Source organism: Podarcis cretensis, assembly GCF_951804945.1.
Source record: "Podarcis cretensis genome assembly, chromosome: 11".
Lineage (NCBI taxonomy): Eukaryota > Metazoa > Chordata > Lepidosauria > Squamata > Lacertidae > Podarcis > Podarcis cretensis.
This window is the reverse complement of record NC_137180.1, coordinates 49,795,863-49,818,232: the sequence shown is the minus strand read 5'-3', so window position 1 is coordinate 49,818,232 and position 22,370 is coordinate 49,795,863. Positions and strand designations below refer to the sequence as shown.

Genomic DNA, 22,370 nt, shown 5'->3' with positions numbered 1-22,370 from the left:
AAAATGGCTGGGGCATGTTCCACAGGGGGGGATGCACTGGGACAACCGATCTCAGTGATCACGGGTAGGAGGAGGAGTTACGCTAAGACCAGACCATGTCATTACAGAGGAGGCAGGTTTAGTCGTTGTCTGAGAACTATCCCTGCCTCCGGGTCTGGTCCTGACCGGATGGATACTAGAATCAGCAAGGGATACCCACATGACCTGAAGGTGCTGCTGTGCAATGCCAGGTCAATGATTCATAAGACCACTGCCATCCATGACTTGATCATGGATGGAGGACTTGACCTGGCATGTGTAACAGAGACTTGGTTGGATGAAGCAGATGGGCCTGTCCTTGCCGCTGCTTGTCCACCAGGTTTCTCTTACGCACAGCAACCCAGGTCATGTGGGCGGGGAGGGGGGGTTGCAGTGATTTTTAGGAAGTCATTAGTTTGCACCAGGCGTCCTATTGGGAAGACCCAGTTTACCGAGTGCATGTTCTGGAAGTTGGGCAATAGGGGCAGTACAGGATTCCTTTTGGTGTACCGACCTCCCCGCTGCACCAAGGATTCCCTGCCCGAGCTGCTTCAGGTCGTGGCGGATGTTCTCCTGGAGACACCTAGCTTGGTCGTCCTAGGGGATTTTAACATCCATGCCGACACGACCTTACAAGGGGCTGCTCGGGACTTCGTGGAAAGCATGGCCTCCATGGGGCTGTCCCTGAATAAGTCTGGCCCAACCCATAGTCGCGGACATGCCTTGGACCTGGTGTTTACCTCTATGGATGTTGGTGATCTGACACTAAGTAAAAGCGAAACGAAAGAAGTGCCATGGTCAGATCACTTCCTGGTGCAACTGGACTTCTCTGCAACCCATCCCCTCTGCAGGGAGGTGGGACCAATTCGGATGGTCCGCCCCCGCCACTTAATGGATCCAAATGGTTTCCAGAGAGTGGTAGGGGATGCTTTATCCCATGTTGATGGCCTTTCAGCCGATTCCCTGGTGGCCCGCTGGAATGTGGAGTTAACCAGGGCTATTGACTGTTTGGCTCCGAAGCGCCCTCTCCGATTGCATGGAGCCCGGACAGCCCCGTGGTTTTCCACGGATCTGAGGGCAATGAAACAATCGTTGAGACGGCTAGAGCGCCGGTGGCGGATAACTCATTCCGAATCTGACTGGACACAGGTTAGAGCTCAACGTCGAGCCTACCAAGTGGCGATAGCGACGGCGAAGAAGAATTTCTTCACCGCCTCTATTGCATCTGCAGAAAACAGCAGCAGGAGACTTTTTCAGGTGGTTCACAATTTAGTGGAACCACCTGCAACATCGGGGCCCAGTACGGGCCACATGTTCTCCTGCAATGATTTTGCAAAGTTTTTTGCAGATAAAATCGCTCAGATTCGGGAAGAAGTAGACTCCACCGTGGGAGCAGGGCCGGGGCGGGAGAGTGCTAGAGTTCTGTCTAGTCAAGTTGAGTGGGATCAATTCCAATCTGTTACCTCCGAGGATGTGGACAGGCTGCTTGGACGAGTGAAGCCAACCACCTGTCTCCTGGATCCTTGCCCATCCTGGCTTATAAAAGCTAGCCGGGAAGGACTGGGCGATGGGCTTCGTGGGGTGGTGAATGCTTCCCTCCATGAGGGAGCCTTCCCAGACCCGCTGAAAGAGGCGGTTATTAAACCGCTTCTTAAAAAACCATCTTTAGATGCGGCCACGATGGCCAACTATCGCCCAGTTTCAAATCTTCCATTCTTGGGCAAGGTGATTGAGCGAGCGGTGGCCGAACAACTCCAGGCACGCCTGGAAGAAGCGGACCATTTGGATCCCTTCCAGTCGGGATTCAGGCCTCATCATGGGACTGAAACTGCCTTGGTCGCACTGGTTGATGATCTTCGGCGGGCTAGGGACAAAGGTGAGAGCTGTTTCCTAGTTCTGCTGGATCTCTCAGCGGCGTTTGATACCATCGACCATAACATCCTTCTGGACCGTCTTGAGGGGCTGGGAGCTAGGGGCACTGTCATACAGTGGTTCCGCTCCTTCCTCCTGGGCCGTGTTCAGAAAGTGGTGGTGGGGGATGAGTGTTCAGACCCCTGGGCTCTCACTTGTGGGGTGCCTCAGGGTTCTGTCCTCTCCACCATGCTTTTCAACATTTACATGCAGCCGCTGGGAGAGATCATCAGGAGGTTTGGGCTGGGTGTTCATCAGTATGCGGATGATACCCAGCTCTACCTCTCCTTTAAATCAGAACCAGTGAAGGCGGTGGAGGTCCTGTGTGAGTGTCTGGAGGCGGTTGGAGGATGGATGGCGGCTAACAGATTGAGGTTGAATCCTGACAAGACAGAAGTGCTGTTTTTGGGGGACAGGAGGCGGGCAGGTGTGGAGAATTCCCTGGTCCTGAATGGGGTAACTGTGCCCCTGAAGGACCAGGTGCGCAGCCTGGGAGTCATTTTGGACTCACAGCTGTCCATGGAGGCACAGATCAAATCTGTGTCCAGGGCAGCTGTTTACCAGCTCCATCTGGTACGTAGGCTGAGACCCTATCTGCCTGTGGACTGTCTCGCCAGAGTGGTGCATGCTCTGGTTATCTCCTGCTTGGACTACTGCAATGCACTCTACGTGGGGCTACCTTTGAAGGTGACTCGGAAACTACAACTAATCCAGAATGCGGCAGCTAGACTGGTGACTGGGAGCGGCCGCCGAGATCATATAACACCGGTCTTGAAAGACCTACATTGGCTCCCAGTACGTTTCCGAGCACAATTCAAAGTGTTGGTGCTGACCTTTAAAGCCCTAAACGGCCTCGGTCCAGTATACCTGAAGGAGCGTCTCCACCCCCATCATTCTGCCCGGACGCTGAGGTCCAGCGCCGAGGGCCTTCTGGCGGTTCCCTCACTGCGAGAAGTAAAGCTACAGGGAACCAGGCAGAGGGCCTTCTCGGTAGTGGCGCCCGCCCTGTGGAACGCCCTTCCAGCAGATGTCAAAGCGATTAAAAACTACCTGACATTCAGAAGACATCTTAAGGCAGCCCTGTTCAGGGAAGTTTTTAATGTGTGATATTTTATTGTATTTTTGCTTTCTATGGAAGCTGCCCAGAGTGGCTGGGGAGGCCCAGCCAGATGGGCGGGGTATAAATAATAAATTATTATTATTATTATTATTATTATCTCTTCTGTAACACCTTAAGGAACAACACCCCCCATTTAACAACAATGTGCAATGATTAGGAATATGTCCATGTCTCCTTTTTTGTCACAGAAAATATCAGTGAATATATAGATAGTGGTAGGCTCATTTTAAAATAGTTCAGGTTCTCATCACGTTGATTAGTTGGTTGGTAAAATGAAGCTGCTGGTTTTTTTTGAGGGGGCAGACAAATTAACCAAAGCAGAGTCCCTAAACACTGCTTGTCAAAACGTATTGTTCAACAAGAAATTCCCACTGGCAACAAAAGAAATCTGTATCCAGGACAGCTGCAGAAAACCTAAAGAGGGAAACAGACTGAGTTCTCAGCAGTAGCACTACATCACTGCTTTGCTTGTTTGGTCTTTGTGGTTTAATTTTTAGAGAGTTCATATCTCTCCTAGCCTTCATGCCGTTCAACATTCCTTTACATGTTTACTTGGAATCGAGTCATTTTTTACTGCAATAGAATTATATGGGTCTAAGGTTTAAGTCTCTGTGATTGGTTTAGCTGCATGCTTTAAAAACATTCCTAAAGTCTTTTTTTCTTTTCTTTTTTAGCTTACATGAGACTTGTGTGTGCTTGAAACATTTTGTTTGAATTGGAACATGTCGCTTGCAAGGCTTTGGCCTGAATATCCTTTGCCTTCTGTGTGGCATAAAAGTTGCTCAGCATTGTATTTTGCCATGTGTACCCTTTCCATTCGTAAGGTAAAATTTGCTCAGTGGTAGCTGGAGCCTCTTGGGCCTTTTGAGGAAGAGAGTTGGGGTAAGCTGATGGAGCCCGTGGTAGGTGTAGCCATCGCCCATCTCCCATTTTTGCCTACCTATCTTTTAACAACAGCTTGATATGCAGAAATTAAAGCTTTATCAATGGTGAGGGAAAGTTTCCAGCTTGACCTTTTGCATGTATATTTATGATTAAAGCAATCTACTGTTCGCTCTAGTAATGGAGAACTTGCAATCTAGAGGCCTCTGAGTTTGGCCTACCAAGTTGTTTTAGCCAAAGCATACCCACTTTTCCCACCCCTGATGCCAGATGAACTCAGATGTTAGAAAGTTCAGTTCAAACAAAATTCAAGATACAGATACAAATAAAGCTTGCTATCCACATAATATTGTATTGTTGGTTGTTCCCCATGCTGACAAGTTGATAAGGACAAGAAACAAAGCCTTTCATGTTATCAGCCCAGTATTGTAGAATGCTCTGCCAATAGCAATTGAGCAGGCACCTTCTGTTTCAATTTTTTAATACAACTTTGGTTACTCACCTCTATTCCTACAAACAAGACAGACAATCAAGAAATAAAGAACTAGGTGAAGCACATTATTGCAGTTAGAATAATATAAACAGAAGGTTCAGTACACTTTTGCACACATCATTTATGTGAAGGGACTTTTTAGAAGGGTCACATATTGATAAGGTAGCCTTGCCACATAGAGGTTTATGGTATTGGGGACTTATGCAGCACACTATTTTTATTTCATCTCCTTATATGGAAATATGATCAGGATAAATTAGGTTCCAAATGCTGTCATGAAATACAAATCAACTGCAATTTCTATATGGCCATTCTATTGGGCTATAAATCTATCCCCACCCCACCCCAAATGAATATTGATGTCTAAATCAAAACAGAAGGGCAAGGTTAGACTAGCCTGAGGAAATGTGTGCTGTTTTCTTTTGGTGCAATTTTCATGAATTTCACACAGATGCCTAGAGACCTTTTCAAATATAACAAGGGAGTTAAGCTGAAATCCTTGGGTATGAAAACTTTGAGATCATAATGACGCAAAGTATGAAAAGGATGTTTCTATTTAGCAAAAAGTCATTTATAGACTGTATTAGAAAGAATCCTACAAATGAAAGAAGGAAGTAAATGAAGGACATGGCGCCTTACTGAATTTTTTTTGCATAGATTTACAAGTTGCTCTAAGTCCCCAGAGGGATGGATTTTTCACTATAAACCTGCCTTGGGTACACAGATCTGTACAGTGTAAAGAGCAGTTGAACTGACATCTTTCCGCAACAAAGAAGCCTCTGATATCAACCCTTCCCCCATGTATCTGGTTTTTAAACTCCAGTGTTAACAGCATTTTTGTACATGTCCAAATGTTTTATTAATTAATTAATTTAAAATATTTACAAGCAGCCCTTTAGGTTTTTTTTTAAAGAAACCAAACATCTCAGGACAGCAGTCATACTCATAAAACACAGAGATATTACAATACAAGAATAGCAACAGCTGAAGAACCAAAACATGCCATACATCTAGAGTTGTCTACAATATTAAAAACTAAAGAACCGTAAAAAGCTGGAAAGTAAACAAGTCTTCACTTGGGTGTTGAAAAAACAACACCAGGTAGGCTTCCATTTGGAGGGAATTTTATATACGGTACATATGCATACCCTCCAACATTTTTCCAATGAAAATAGGGATGTCCTATTCCCTGATGATGATGATGATGATGATTTTATTATTTATACCCCAAAAATCTGACTGGGTTGCCCCAGTCACTCTGAGCAGCTTCCAACATATATAAAAGCATAATAAAGTATTAAACATTTAAAAAAACTTCCATATACAGGGCTGCCTTCAGATGTCTTCTAAAGGTTGTATAGTTACTTATCTCCTTGACTCATAACTCCATACGTTCCAGTGAAAATATCCAGTGAAATCCTAAGGAAAAGCGGGACATACCAGGATCAAATCAGAAACCAGGACGGCTTCTGTAAATCCGGGAATGTCCTTGGAAAATAGGGACACGTCAAGTGTCTGTATGTGGGCTGCCACTATTGAGCTGTTTAGGGAGGGACTTGATGGGTAGATCAGGGAGGCACAAATATGCCTATATTCAATCCTTTGCACATGCAGCTGTGCAAATGATAGATGTTTTCTGTGTGCTTCAAGTGCCCGCAGCTGCCTTCCATTCCCCTTGCACCCCAGGACCCACCAAACTTACCAGGAGAAGGGGAGAGGGGACAGCAGCAAAGGTAGTGGTGAGTGTTCCAATTCTTTGGCAGATTACCCTTTTCACCAAGAAACAGGCTGGGGGCATAGCTTCCAGCATTCCTGGTAGGAACATGGTTTGCATCATTTTCTGCAGAGGACAAGGCCTTCTGAGGCTAGAAGTGGTCACTGCAGTGGAGCTGAATCATCTGCCACTGCTACCTTGGCTTCTCACACCAGTTAAGCTTGGGGGCTTTGGGTGGTTCGGGGAAGCAGTGGCAGAGAAAGCAGCTGAACAGTTGAGGTGTAGTTCACTGGGTTGTACTTGCTGTCTTCACAGAATGCTGCGAGCAGGGCCCTGTTCAACCTAGACCTACTCATAAGTAATCAAACAAGGATGCTTGTTTTGAAGAACCCTACTGCAACAGCCCTATTGAAGATGAGCATGATATTTGGACACATACCCAGGTCCAATGTCATTTAAGGTTTTAAAGAAGAGCTTCAGCACTTTTATTTTTTCCTGGAAACTGACTTGGAGCCACCACCACCACAAGCAAGACAGTGCTCTCTTCAATGGGTCCCTGTTAGTTCAAAGTACAACTGCTAGGTAACTAACTGAAAATTAATTAAACCTCCTGAAGGATGAGATTTTCCCATTTCAACTCCTCTCCCCTCAATAGCTTAAATCCTTTCTCTGCTTTAACTAAATAGAAGAAACCCCAAAGTATTTTTCTTCTTTCCTCTGTTTGTTATTCATCATTTCTATTCAGATAATTTGAGATCTGGGTCTACTGTTGTTGTTTTTACTTTACCACCTTCCAGTAATTCATTAAGCAATATTATCACTAACATCTATCAAATAAGGATAGCATTTTTCATCACAGGGATTGGTTGGGCTGTGTATTGTTGTGTTTGACCAAAGGTTTTATTTCTTTTTCTTACTTGTGGATTTTTGGAGGAATTTTAAAGGCGGTATTAACTCCCCCCATCATTTTCTGATTGCTCTGTGAGCAGAATGGAGTAGTTAGCAAGCCTGTGGACTTTAATTAGCACTTTACTGTTAGTCAATTTGTTTCTTTTCCATAGTGAGTGATGCAGGGCTATAAAGCTTGCTTCTGTGATGAAAGGTATTCAGTAAGAAGCACTTCTCCTCCCACCCTTTCTCTGTATGTCTTTAGGAGCAATGTCCTGGTGGATGGGGCTGCAGAAATGCAGCTTGGACCATTGGAGAAGATAGAATAATAAATCCCTGTATAAATAACTCTTCCCCATATGTGTGATGCAACCAAATGTTTGCATGTACAGGAGCCAACTAGAGGTGATTGTACAGTAAATGAGTAAGTGCTATTGACATTCTGAAACACCTTCTTTTAGCAACACAGCTTGCAGTTTGTTTTTAAAATTAGTGTATGAATTACAATTCAGGGAATAATAAAAACAAAAACTGACAACAATGTGAGTGCTTGTATGTATACAGCTGTCTTCTTCCCTCTGGGATCATAGGATTCTATTGTTGATGCCAATTCTGCTAGAGCATGTTCTAAGATGGACATAGTCTAGACTCCCTATTAATTTTTCTAGCCATATTTTAGTGGATGGGCAGGGCAGCCAGATTCTTCTCAGAGCTCTAGCTCTAGCTATTGAAGGTAAAACTAGAGGCTCAAATTGTGAATGCTCTAATGGTGTTTTTTACACACTGAACACAAGCAACACACACACACATATTTTGCTGTTTTTGTTTGTTGTTAACATTTTGCTCTCTTGACAGCACTGGGGCACAATAATGAGGATTTTTTAAAAAAAGTAATTCTCTGATAGAGGCAAAGTATTTCAGTGTTTCTATCTGTCTCAGCCCTGCCCTGGAGGTGCCCATGCTTCTAAATGTCTTTCAGTTCTCAGTCTCTGACTGCAGAGAGGATTATTAATGAAGCCTTTAAGATATTTATTCTTGCGTGGTGACATACCTACCTACCTATAAACATTTAAGGAATGGCAGGCTTTCTGGGAAGAAATTTCTGAGTCGCTGCACCATAGCTTGAATCTAAAATACGTTTCCAAAGTGATTTGGCATTTTTAACACAGTGGGCTATTTACTGACTGTTGAAAGAATCCACCTCTGCCTAAGGATCATCCGTTTGATTTATATTTGGCTTGCTGCCCTGTTTTCTGGAAGAGGGTTTTTTCTGTCTGCACTCTGCAGGAATGAAGAGATTAACCAATCAAGCATTTTAAAATGTTTGAATATGATTAATTAATTTACTACATTTTTGCAATCTTACATTTTTTTTTGTAATATTTTATTGAAAAGATTTCACCTGTAAATAAAGTGATAAAAAGAGACGAAGAGAAGAAAAACAAAAAGGCACAAAAATGTGTAGAAGAATATATATGAATATATACAAAAAATATCCTAACCCATACATCCTAACCCATATATATTATTATCCTAATACATATGTAAATATTAATAGCCTACTACCTTTTGTATGGGGACACGGGTGGCACTGTGGGTAAAACCTCAGTGCCTAGGACTTGCCGATCGCATGGTCGGCGGTTCAAATCCCCGCGGCGGGGTGAGCTCCCGTCTTTCGGTCCCAGCTCCTGCCCACCTAGCAGTTCGAAAGCACCCTTAAGTGCAAGTAGATAAATAGGTACCGCTTTCTAGCGGGAAGGTAAACGGCGTTTCCGTGTGCTGCGCTGGTGCTGGCTTGCCAGAGTAGCTTTGTCACGCTGGCCACATGACCTGGAAGTGTCTTCGGACAGCGCTGGCCCCCGGCCTCTTAAGTGAGATGGGCGCACAACCCTAGAGTTGGACACGACTGGCCCGTACGGGCAGGGGTACCTTTACCTTTTTTACCTTTTGTATGGGACGCAGGTGACGCTGTGGGTTAAGCCACAGAGCCTAGGGCTTGCTGAACAGAAGGTTGGCGGTTCAAATCCCTGCGACGGGATGAGCTCCCATTGTTTGGTCCCAGCTCCTGCCCACCTAGCAGTTCGAAAGCACGTCAAAGTGCAAGTAGATAAATAGGTACCGCTCCGGCAGGAAGGTAAACGGCGTTTCCGTGCACTGCTCTGGTTTGCCAGAAGCGGCTTGGTCATGCTGGCCACATGACCTGGTAGCTGTATGCTGGCTCCCTCGGCCAGAAAAGCGAGATGAGTGCCGCAACCCCAGAGTCATCTGCAACTGGACCTAACGGTCAGGGGTCCCTTTACCTTTTGTATAAACTCATTCCAAATATTGTCATATTTTCCCAAGCAAAATCTATGTCTGTAAGCAGTCCATTCATAAGTTGTGAGTGTTATCATATTAGTGATCCATTTATTAAAGGGGATTATATCTTTATTCTTCCAGTTATCAATATCAGTCTTTTGGCTACCATTGGAGTACGTAGAATCAATTTTCATTGTTAACTTCCATACAATAGGTATATAGTTCAGAAGACATACCAGTAGTTTTAATTACAGATAGGTAGCCGTGTTGGTCTGCCATAGTCAAAACAAAATAAAAAAATTCCTTCCAGTAGCACCTTAAAGACCAACTAAGTTAGTTCTTGGTATGAGCTTTCGTGTGCATGCACACTTCTTCAGATTCAGGTGTATCTGAAGAAGTGTGCATGCATACGAAAGCTCATACCAAGAACTAACTTAGTTGGTCTTTAAGGTGCTACTGGAAGGAATTTTTTTATTTTGTTTTGACAGTAGTTTTAAGGTTTTCTGCATGACCCTGAAAGCTAGGAATTTGTTCTCATCTTTGCCATCGAAAGCTAGTATACAGTATAAATAAATTCCTGCACAAGTTCTAAGGAAGCAGTTGAGCTGCTGGGGGCAAACAGAAGCAGCTGAGAGGCTGACCGCTAGTGCTGGGATTCAAGTACCTATCTGAGAGATATCAGGCAGGGAGTTAATATCTTCAGCATCTCCAAGCTCAGGTTAAAGGAATGTACAAAGCATCCTTCCTGTCAGATCAGAGTAAAGGTTCAGCTAGAATCTAAACCTCTGGAGTTTAGAAGCGGAGCATACTCTGGTGTCTGCCATCAGAGAGGAGAGCAAGAGCCACTGGAAGGTTGCGCCAAGGATGGCTGTTTGCTTGAAAAATGGAAAATGCATCGCCACTACCCCAAAAGGGCACAGATTTGTCAAAATTTGGACACATGCCCCTTAAGGGAAGTATGCTCTGGTCCCATCCCTCAGCCAAAAGACTGCTGGGTTGTATGTGTGCATCAGTGAGAGATCTGCAAGCAGAGCAGTAGCCCATACTTCTTGTTGCTCCCCCCACCCCCACCCCATTGACTAATTTTCAGAAACATATTGCTTCATATTAGGCATTGATGGACCTCTTCACTCCCATAAATCTGTGTAACAGTGGCCATTACAACGTAAGGCTACAGATAAATTAAGAAGATTAGTGTGGATACGATCTCCCCCCTAGCCAACCTCCTTGAGCTGACAGGTTAGATTAGGCAATTAATATTCACTAACACTGAAGTTCTATATCATGGATGCCCAGCAGTCTATACAACAAAGCAATCTGCTCTTGCAAGCTTGCATTTGCCTTTCTTCTTCTCTGCCTTTGCCTTGCCCCATACTTGACTGCACAGAGGCTGATAGCTGTTAATCCCTGATACAGACAGTCATCACTGGAGATACTGGAACTTGAATAGGAATCTTGAGATCTTTGAACAACCTTTCATTAATTTTTTGTTTAAAGCATTTATATCCCATGTTTACTCCAGAGAGCTCAAAGCAGCTAACAAAAATAAAACCTTAAATTAAATGGTAAAGGATGCCTTTAATTATAATTATAATAATTATTAACACTAGCAGCATGAAATAACAAAAAACAGCAACTTTTTTTTCCTATAAGAAAACCCTCAAGAGTTCACTTTGCTCATTTTGCATACATTTAAAGTTTGATTATAGTGTCTCTTAATTATAATCATGTCTACTCAGGGGTAAGCCCTGTTGAAATCAATGTTGCTTCCTTCGGCGATCACTCATGGCCGAGTAAGATTGTCTTTCATTAACACGGTCTTAATGGTGTGTCCATAAGTGACTGTAGAGGCCAATTCTGGATCCACACATCCTTCCACAGTGGGGACATTTTCCCCATCTCTCTCTCAATGGAGGTCATCATACAGGGCGACCCAAGAAATTTCTGTGCCAAAACTGGGGCTAAACCTCAATTGAAAGGGATCTAGAAAATCTATTCTCTCCAAGAGCGCCTGGCTCTGATTGACAACCACCCACTCTAGAACCTTCCCCAGGAAAGGAGGTGAGCAACCGAATGGTAGCTAGTTAGATTTTCCAAATCCAGGGTTTCTTGAGGAGTGGTTTTACCACTGCCTCCTTCAGGCAGGCAGGGACCACCTCCTCACGTAAAGAGGCATTAATCAACTCCCTGGCTCAGCTAGCTGTCCCTTCCCTGCTGGTTTTTATCAGCCAAATGTCCAGAGCACAAGTGGTCACCCTGACTGATCCAAGCACATATTCAAGCCTTACTAACTGAAACTCATCCAACACAACATGACTAGACAGTGCTCTGGACACCCAAGATTTATCTACCCATTTTTCTTGTAATTAAATGTTTATAATTAGGAATAGTCCATTCCACTAATACCAACCAGTGTAGTATAAAACAGGGATAACCAATGTGACCCTTCCCCCTGACTTGGATTCCAGCAATATCTGGGGGGCAAGTTATCCAACCATTGTATAAAAGTCAGCATATTTGAATGGGTGTGGATTTCTTGGGTGGTGGTAGAAAAGTGGCTATCTGAAAGATCTCCCCCAGCCATTTAAAATAAGTTTTCCTATTGTACCAATTGCATGTTGTATAGCAAGGATTATCTTAACATATCACGAGAACATGCTGTTAGGTGAATGTATAGGTTCATATCTTTAATGGAAGCCTTTTGTTATAATGTGGGAATATGACAATCCGTACTACTTGAAACGTTTACAAGAAAATGTACACACTTAATAGTCAATAGACACCAATATTTTGAATGAGAAACTTGTAAAAGAAATAAAAATACATCACACAGAGGTTACGTGTATCCACAGTCATGAATTCTGTCTCTACAGAAATGCAATAAATAAAATCACATCATATGCAAATAGTTCTACTTACATCAGTACAATATACTGTGCAGCTTTCCATTCATTTTTACCCAAACCAGTATTACACTTCTAGATTATCCAGTTTATTTTTTCTACAATCATAACATTGCTCACAATAAAAGGGGAGGCAGAGACAAAGTTAAACCTCCACAATCTCTATCCTGAGTCTTTTTAGTTTTGCACATACTTTGCAGAAGGAAACCAAATCTTATCCTATGGCAAAAATTTAGCTTAGTTTTCTGCTCAAGGTCTGTTAATATCTCACAAATGATTTTACAAAACAAAAATTTTAAGCCAGTATTGTTATTAGGAAAAAAGTAGATATGCTTCAAACTTAACCTCTGAGCAGCTGTTTTGAAAGAGATTCTAAAATCCAAACAGAGATCTATTGCAAGAGCAGTTGTTCAGTACGGTACATGATGGCCAACCTATATACATAGTGTGAATAGTAGCCATATAAGATTATGCTTTTCTTTTGTGTTTCGTTAGGTCTTGCAGTTAAGGTGGTATGATGAACAAATGCAGTGGCTTTTAAAATACATTCTGAGGGCTGCAATTCTCATTCACAAAAACACTCTCACAAGTACGACTAAAACATGGCAAGGATTTGTGCGCCTGTCAACTTATGAGGAAGGCACATTATGTCAAGCTGCTCCAAATTAGAGATTGACAAGCTCTCTGAGATTAGCTCTGTTTAGCTCTGGAATTTTTCAAGGTTTCCTGGAAAGAAAAGGGAAACCCCGATAACAATTTCCTGAATCAAACCAAGAGATAAGAAAAATGTCACCCCAATTCCTCAAACACATCTCTCGCATCGCTCATTGTTTCTGGCAGAGAAGGAATAGCAGCAGCAACAAGCAAGAGAGGTAAAAAGGTTGATGATATAGCATGTGATAGGGGCCATGCAATTTCCGAAGATTAAGGTGAAAGGGGGTACTGCATTTTGGGGATGGGGAAAACATTGGAGGATGTGCAGGGGTTGCAATAGATATGGGCAGCGGGAGCTTGGAAGTCTATTTGCTCTTGGATTTTGCTCTGGGCAGGAGAGGAAGTTTGACCATGTAAAAAACACCCTTCTCCTTTTGTGGTGAATTTTCTTGGTCCCCAAAGTTTGATTCTGCGTGTTGCTCATGAGAACTCTGCTAACATAATTACTCCAAATCCTACACCCCATCTGACTTCGAGCACACACCTTTTGCACACATTGGTGACACACCTGTGAAAGAAAATAGTGTGTGTAAACATCAGATTATGCACTTGGATTTTCTTCTTTGTTTTCTTTGGTGGCTGTAGCTGCTGTTTGGCTTTTCAAATCTCTTTTCATATTTGGAGAAGTAGACAAAAGGAATGTAGTGGTTTGATCCATGGAAATCAAAGCAGAGAGTCCAGAGGTACAAATGTGAATTATGTGAGCTTATGAACTTGGCTTCTCTTAATTGAGACCACTGCGAGCCATGGCTCCTGGAATGCCACTGAAATTGGAATGTTTAGTCTGACTCTCCTCCTGTTGAAGTCAGAAACAAAATTCTAATTCCAGCTATCAGTGTCTATCTCCCTAAGCATTTAATAGCAAAGGAAAAAATTCATTTTCTTATTTGTTTAGGAACTGCAGTCATGCCAGAAATGACACACAAAGCAGTGTACAATACTAAAAATTAAAAGTAAAACTATTATGGTCATGCTTACTATCTTATAAACCATTATAAACTGTTGGCACAACATTGTCACAGATATGGAAAGGAAATGTTATAACACCCTGTAGCCCCTAATAACTTCTTCTGTAATACCATCTATTGGTTTCTGTAAGTAATTTGAGAACTTCATTGTTCAACAGAACAAGTAATTCAGAAAATAAAACTAATATTCTAGCATATACAAGTTGCATCCTATTCTGAATGATATAAAATAAACTTTAAAAATCTGCTGTCTTTATGACGTATTCATTAAAGGAAGTAGTAAGACATAAGAATATATGAGTTAATGATTTGGAATGATTCTATGTCTTTGTGTATTCCAGCTTAGATTTTTTTAATTTTCTCCTTAGAAATTCCCTACTAGATACATTTACTTTGCTTGCTCAATAATCTTTTTGGAGATGTATGCTCTGGAAACACTAAGCAAGTGTTGTTGTTACTTTATAAACCATCTATTGCATCACATAGTAAATCCCCAATAATAAAAGCACTGTAGCTCAGTATATGAATCTCAAAAGTATCAAAGTCACCAGAATATTTCAGCCTTTGACTGCCTTTTACAGTTACTGTAAATTTTACAGTGTAAAAGTTTAAAGGAGCACCTTTCAAAAATTCTTTACATGCTATAAATGTTTGTGTGCACCAGAAAGAAAGTGTTTAGGAAGAAATAGTTTTGTATTGATAAAACAAGGTATCTATACAGCAGTTCATTTCAGAAAACCTCATTTTGAGTTTGTTTTCAAGATCAAATGCAATGAATCTTTGTGTAAAACTAAGCTGCTTCAAAATTACTGTAGCCTTGTTCTTTAGAGCTAAATTCAGAGATTCTCCCTTTAACCCCTTCATTCTAGCCTAGCAAAAATTAGTCTTTGGAGGCAATAATGTTCCAAAACAGTCTTATTTAGAAACAATATGTCTGTCAGTTCACTAATGTAGGAGTAATGTGGTTCTTTGGATGATGCTTATGCCAATTTTCTACTAACACAAAAATAGAAAAGAGGAAATTGATAAGCCAATTCTTTTTACTGGTGCAACTTGTTGGCCAACATGAAAGTTTGAATATCCTAAAGGGCTGTATTGCATTGGAAAACATGACACACCCACCAACAGCTGCTGGTTCAATAAAATGTGCATCCAACCTTCTTTACTGTCTTTTTTCAGTTGGCTCAGTGTTAGTACTTAGATTCTTGTACAGTCTTTAAATTAAATTCCAGCACATCCTTCTGTGTACTCTTTGTAGATTTTGGCAACAATCCACTGCAGTTATGCACTGCTTGATTTTAAACTGGACAAAGCAATTGAAATTAAGCATACTTATTGGCCTATTTATTGTGTATGCTTTATTTATGTATGATTCATTTTAGTGAAGAATGCTTTGGTAGTGTTTTAATTTTATTATTCCCTTGAAAAGTCTGAAACGTAAGAATAGTATTAGCACTGGAGAACCAGCTGGAATGCTCAAGGAATTGGGGGGGGGGGGAAATAGCATACACTGACTTAGGAAAAGAGCAGAAGATTGCTGGGAAAAAACTGACAGTGGTTTTCAAACTATGTTCCAAGGAACTCTCATGTCCCTGGAAGTTATCAGGGCATCCTCAGTAAGAAGGTAAGCAAAAATTGACAAGCTTCCCTGAAATACAGCTAGACCTCCATCTTCCCCTGCAATGTGCAGCTACAGGAAAAGGTTGAATGTGTTGTAGCTCTTAAGTTACACACTCCACTATTTATGTAGGGTAGCTGTGAGACTGAATAGGAGTCATCAGTGTCTGCATGAGGCTGAATGCATTCCCTAAAACATGCACCAGAATCATCTACAATGTTCAGGGGCCAGTGAGGTGGTACACCATAAAGAGGAAAGAATAGCCACTTCTGCTGGATGGCAGACAAGGACACACAGACACCCTTGCCAGCAGGAGACATGAAAAAGTGGTAGCAGCAGGAAGTAGCACCTTACAGGTGTGGGGCTGCTAGGAATGACCAGGAGTGTCCAGAACTCTTGCTGCTTCTCTGGTAACCACTAGCTGGTTCTATTGGGAACCATGTCGGAGCTCCTTGACAGATGAGTCAATATAGAGAGATCTCTGAAGACTGACATTAGAAAGATAAAAACTGATCTAATAGTATTTTTAAACCAACGTAGGTAAGAAGGATTGCTGTTAAAACCTCCATATTCATGTACCCTTCCAATAAAATAGATGTTTATATTATTCCTTTTAGAGAAATCTGGGATTATTAGCATGAAGTCTCTCAACCCCTATATTTGGATGGGGAATCTCTGGCCTTCCAGATGTTATTGGAGTCCTACTCTTATCAGTTCTAACCAACAAGGTGAGCGGCCAAGAATGGTGGAAGCTTTGGTTCAGCAACATCTGGAGGACCACAGCTTCCACAGCTCTGTTCTGTATCATCAAAGGAATCTTGCCACTGAATGAGAATTCCATGACTGGGGAAAGAAAGAAGGGGAAGGGGCGGACTGGCCCAATATGCAAAAGTCAAATATAGTACTTTTATTTACATATAAGAAGATCTGTGCTCATTATTATTCACACTTTTAAAAAAGAAAAGAAAAATAGCTCTTCAAATGTGCTCTCACTTTGACTTTCCAAGGTGAAATAAAACAACCTCAAATAGACATTTTTTTCTTAATAGAAAAATATGATAAGAATACCTAAAAAATAACATGTTAGCCAGATGTCACTTTTTATACAACAAAAAAGTTTGGAGTTGCCTTTACTGTACAAAACCACTCTAATACTTAATATTTACATAGTTTGGGCTACACTCAGGTCTCAAAGGTGGCCATGCGGTGTTTGCTTCCAGCTGAAGAATTTGAAGCAGGGATGATATATTGCATCCTCACTCTGTACTCATTTTTCTCAGAAGTAAGTACCACAGATTTTAATGGAACATGCTGCTGAGTAATGGCCTGATTATTTTTCTCATCTGCACAGCTGTTATGCCCATACATCTACACATATCAATATTCTTGCCTTGCCCATTTCTTCCCATTTTAGCAGTGGGAACCAAAAGGCTAAGGAAGCAGGGCAACCTGGTGGAGACAAAACCAGAGGAGCCAGAACTTCTAGCTGTTTTGTATTTTTGTGTGTACATATCTCTATGTACATAAAGAGATCAGCCAAAGGTTCTTTGTCTGAGGCAAGGATCTCATTTACTGTTATTGGCCTAGTCTACACATAAAGCAGGATGAGATGGGAATGAGCTGACAGATTGGACAATACTACTTCAGAATGCAGGTAAGGGAAATCATATTTCTGAATGCTTCCCTGTGTAAAAAACATTATTTATGCAGAAACCTAGCATGGCTGTGAAAGGGAGCCTAGACTTTTCTCAATTTTTCATGTTGCCCCCTCTTGCTCAGTTATTGGGACGGATTCAACTAATGAATCACATCAACAGAAGCCCTACGCAAGGGCTTCTGCTTGTGCAACAGGGCTTTCCTTTCCTTCTTCTCCTGCGTGCCCCATATCCCCTGAAACTGGCACAGGGGTGGGAGAACCCCCAGAACAGTGCATGGGGGAGGAAAGTGGGGACTGTTGAATCTGGCAAGCTACAATGCTTGCCCTTTTGGAACAATCGCCTTAGTGCTACACTCAGTTCCTTCCTTTGTGTGTGGCTTTTTTTTAATAACTTGGAGTACAGAATTCAGAAATGGCACCTCCTCTCAACTCATCTGTATTCTGAAGTTGTAAGACCACTCTACCACCTCAGGGTTCTTTTACCTAGTGTCACGTTATGTGCAGATCAGGCCTGCCTCTTTTCTGGAAATGGTTCATGTTTATTTTACACAAGAAACACCCAACAGATTAAAAAGCAGGAGACATGTAACCAGTGAATGTATAATCCTACAGTGATGTCTATGACAGGAACCCTGCAGAATCCATATATAGGTCATGAAAATGATACAGAGGAGGGAGCTTTCTTGAAACAAAAATGCCATGTAAATGGAAGTTCTCTTAAACCCAAATATCCCCAGGAACACAGGCAAGCAGTTGTCCTGTTTAGACCAATACACAACATATTTGCAAAGGAATCCTTTCACAGGGAATGCTATTGGAATGATATCCAAAACTAATTTGTTGTGTAAGTAGGTCCTTAGAACCAAATACTATCTTTCCACTGCCTTGGGATTTCTTCTGTTCTCTAAAGATGCTTCTGCTCCTTTCCCATAAATTGTATTGTTTTGTACTACCTCACACTTCCTTTGCTCAATTCTAATCTCCACTATTCAATGCTGAACAACACTAAAAAGCAGCACCTGTGTCTCTGAAAACACATTCCTTTTATAATCTGGTATGAGGTACAGCTAACGAAGGGCCGCTGAATGAACCTTCATATTTCCAAGAAACAAAATGGCTGACCACAGCGACTTGTCTTGGATACACACCAAGTGTCAAAACCATCTGGGGGGGGGGGGGGAGACACACTTGTTCTTTTGTCATTTTCTTTTCCACAAGATAAAAAGGCCACGTGGAATATGTGGCTAGTAAATCATTCCTGAGTTTCTGAAAGAAATTAAGACATAGTTACTCTACTTTTAAAATGCTGAGTCCTTAATAAGCTTCTCCTTTTCTGTTGCTGTCTTTGGTAGTGTCCATTTGTCGACAGGTTTCCTCCACACACACAAAAAAACAGTTTGTTTCACCTTACTTCATGCAGCAGAAAAGTGAGACCTTATAGAGTCCTCTCGTAATTGCCAGTGCTTGCCGATGTTGTATTCTTCCAGTTGACTTCGCCTCTCAATAGTTATTTTGTATTTTTTTCTGCATAAAAGAAATGGGTAGCACAGGGTAAGAAAACCTCCTTCAGTTTAGGATAATTAGGAATATAGCTCCCTTCACAAAAGAATGTCTGTGAAGTACAAATGTGTTCCTAATGATAAATGAGATGAATGAACACCATTGCCAAAAGATTAAAGAGGTGTGCCTTGAAGCATTTTTGCCTGATCTCAAAGTTAAGTTATATTCAAAGATTTCAGACAAACTGAATATTCTTCCACAGATCTGAAACTAAGTGAGCAGGAAGCCAGTAGAAAGTGCAACAGATGCTTTGAAGTTAGGGCTGCAAATAGTGGAACCATTTAGTAGTTAGTTCTCTCAAACAGTTTTTTTTAAAGAACTGCTTCAAGATTGCAGCATATGGCTTCATATTGTTCAATGGAATAGATTGCTTGCCACCTCACACTGTTAAATATAATTTGCGTTCTGTATTTGTGTTCTTCAGTGAAATTGGGACTGCCCCATTAAAGTCCACTCACAATTCAGTAAAATTTAAATACTCAAACATATCTAATTAATTGTTATTCTGACTAAATTCTTACATGTTGTTACTGCCAAAAAATATTTATAGACCTTGTTTACAAGTAATAAACACTGAATGTATCTTACACTAACGGAATAATAATACAGTTGCAACTATAATAAAACAGAGTGCAACACAAAACTGCTCATAAAGTTCACAACATTAAAAAATCAGCAATATTAAGTACCCGTCCACTCCTCAAAATAAATAAAGCACAATCTGCCCCACAGATGATTCAACAAACCATGGCTTGTTTCTCTAATGATTGATTTGCTTTATACAAATTATAAAATGTAGGCAATATTTCCCCCAAAAACAGAACCAACCTGAAAAAGTAGAAAGCCATCAACAATCCTGCTCCTAGCAAGGCACCCACAACAATTCCTGTAACTGCTGACTCTCCTAGACCACCTGCTTGAAAAATTAAAAAAGAAATAACCAATAGCAAATCACAAAGAAATATGTTCAAGCTCACAGAATGACTGAATAAATGATCAATGTAATATTATAAACAAATCTATTCAAAATCCATTTTGAAAAGTGCCCAAAGAAACTTTTCTATAGTCCCAACTGCTTTTATTATCTTCCTTTATGTTTACCTTGGAGCTTATTGATGTCAAACTCTGAAGTGCTGCTGATTTATTTCAGTTATTTCTAAGCCACCTTTCAAGACTATACAAGGCGGCTTACATTAAAACAATGATACAGTTTCCATTAAAAACAAACATTGAAATATACCATTCAAATCACAATAAATCAGTCAGCTAATAAATTTCAATAAACGCTAACAGAAATCCCAAGCCAAGGAAAACAGGTGTTTTAAAAACTTTCTATAACAGCAGAACTGAAAGAGTTAAATTGACCCTTTTAAAGGGAAGGCATGTGTTTTCTGTCCAACACGCCTTGAGGGCACTGCGCAATGGTAATTCTCAGTCAGTAATGAATTACCTTAGGATGCGTTGCAATACAACTTTTTACATCCATATGCTGTTTTTTGCTGTGATTTTCGTGTGTGTGTGTGTGTGTGTGTGTGTGTGTGTGTTGAAATGGTTCATCCATGCAATTCAAATCTCAAATTTATAATAATCTGCCTTCTTTTATATTGATGCTGGGAGATAGGGAGTGAGCCAACAACATGACAACCACCTTGGCTGCTTAGTGGGACCTGCTCCTTGGTCAGCTAGCAAATGCCATCTGGGCATGGATAGGAGATGGAAAGGGAGTGAAGCTAGGTGGTGAATCATCTGCCATGCATACAAAAGGTCCCAGACTCAATCCCAGGCATTTCCACCTAGGACTGGGTAAGACTCTGGAGAACTACTGCCAGTCAGTGTAGACAGCATTGCGCTAGGTGGAGCAAAGTTCTGACTTGCTCTAAGGAATTCAATCCATCTGGTGCACTTCTGGACTATAAATTCTGGTTTCTATCCTGGTGGGGATGGGGTGGAGAGTTCTTAAATTACCCTCCCACTCTCCCTAATTCTTGGATGTTTCTTCTGCTTGCTTACTTTGTTATGGGCTAATTGCCGGTCACTGGGTGATAGTGCCAGGAAGGAATTTTACCTAAATTCCTAATCAACCATTTGGTTCCAGTTTTTTTTTTAGTTTTTTGTTTTTGTTTTGCCTTCCTCCTAACAAGGATATTTTCTTTCACAGTGCTTTCAGTCTCTTGCATCAATAATTGTATCACAACTAGCTCTACCCGCTGGGGCCCTGGGCAGGGAGCATAGTTTGAGAGCAGGTGGGAGTGATTTCACTGAATGCCTTCCTTGGGCTCTGGGGGTAATGTCTCGCTTCTGGACCTTGGTACCATTTACATTCTATGGTTGGTCACAGCAGGTAGGAAGAGCAGTCTGCAGTGAAGAAGCTGACTTTCCTCTTGACATCAGTTAGGCTATAAGGCAGGCTGCCAGAATGCTTTGGTTCCCTCGGCCATTCTATGCCAAACGTTTCAACGCTTAATAAACTTTGGGCCTGATTCATTCTTGTGCCTGTTCAGCATTTACACTCACCTCATGACAGCTTCATTTCAACTGCATCTCTGTATCTTCTTCCATTTACTCCTTTATCCCACCTAGCTCCATCTGCAGCACCACTATTCTCTTCTGGGGGTTTCAGCAAAGTTATTTGTTTGTTTGTTCGTTTGTTTAAGATCCCACCTTTCCTCCAAGGAGCTCAAGGTGGTGCACATAGCTCTCCTGCTCCCCGGTTTATCTTTACAACAACCCTGTGAGGTAGTTGGGCTGAGATACAGTGACTGGCCCAAGGTCACCCAGTGAGTTTCTTTGCTGAGTGGGGTTTGGAACCCTGGTGTCCCAGGTCCTTCACTCTAACCACTGTACCACATTGGCTCTCTGCTTTGCAACCTTTTGCTTGGGAAATCTTGATGCTATTGCCAATATACAAAACCATTTGCACATACCCACTTTGCCAGTGTTCCATCTTCACATTTTGAAAGAAACTATCCCAGATTTTCCCATGAACATTAGCTATACGTAAATTGAGCCTCAATAAATTTCCTCTGGTCAAGTTGTTATTTGTAGTATTGATATTGATACAGAAGTGTATCTGAGAACAAGCGCAATTCCTTAACATGGACTGTTGTCTGTTGCAGATTTGGAAAGGAGAAGTTAACCTCAGTAAACTTACATGATTTGCAGGGTGTGTTGCTTGGGTGTTCCAAACCTCGGCTGTCATCTGTTCTTGCTTTGAGCTTCCAGGGGTAATTTACATTTGGAAGCATTTCAAGCCGTCCATGCTTTCCATAATAGTTCCAAATAACCTGTGAAGAAAATAGATATATAGCAAAATGACAGTCTATTTCCAACCAGCTTCTGGAAGTAGGGAGAAAACTGGGGTATATCAGCTAGCTTAATCTGTTATATATAACATACACTTTTCAGAATTGCATCCAAAAATCCATCAATTGAAAGACATAATTGCTGGAGCCATGCATTTTTGGATCATAAATCCCTCCTTGCCCCATTCTGAAATTTGGAGGGACCAAATGTCCAGCACATAAACGTTTGTTTACTTCACCGAATGGTGTGTAAATTATTGCTGTCATTTGTGTATGGCTGTCAGAGCTCTTTGGGCTATATGCTTGGCTCTTATTCTCTACCAC

General features: G+C 41.6%; 2 protein-coding genes across 3 annotated transcripts in view; one reads left to right on the top strand and one right to left on the bottom strand.

Moving 5' to 3' along the window:
* Window positions 1–22,370, top strand: part of TARS1 (threonyl-tRNA synthetase 1) — a 210,640-nt gene that overhangs the window by 97,395 nt on the left and 90,875 nt on the right. The window lies entirely within an intron of this gene.
* Window positions 11,991–22,370, bottom strand: part of NPR3 (natriuretic peptide receptor 3) — a 54,441-nt gene continuing 44,061 nt past the window's right edge. Inside the window, exons 6-8 of one of the 2 annotated variants that reach the window (XM_079994947.1) lie at window positions 21,896–22,028; window positions 19,573–19,660; window positions 11,991–18,708 (exon numbers count right to left, since the gene is read on the bottom strand). In XM_079994947.1, coding sequence (XP_079851073.1) covers window positions 18,597–18,708; window positions 19,573–19,660; window positions 21,896–22,028 — 333 coding nt within the window. In that variant the 3' untranslated portion in view covers window positions 11,991–18,596. The remainder of the gene's footprint in view (window positions 18,709–19,572; window positions 19,661–21,895; window positions 22,029–22,370) is intronic. The other variant, XM_079994948.1, reaches the window with a different exon arrangement.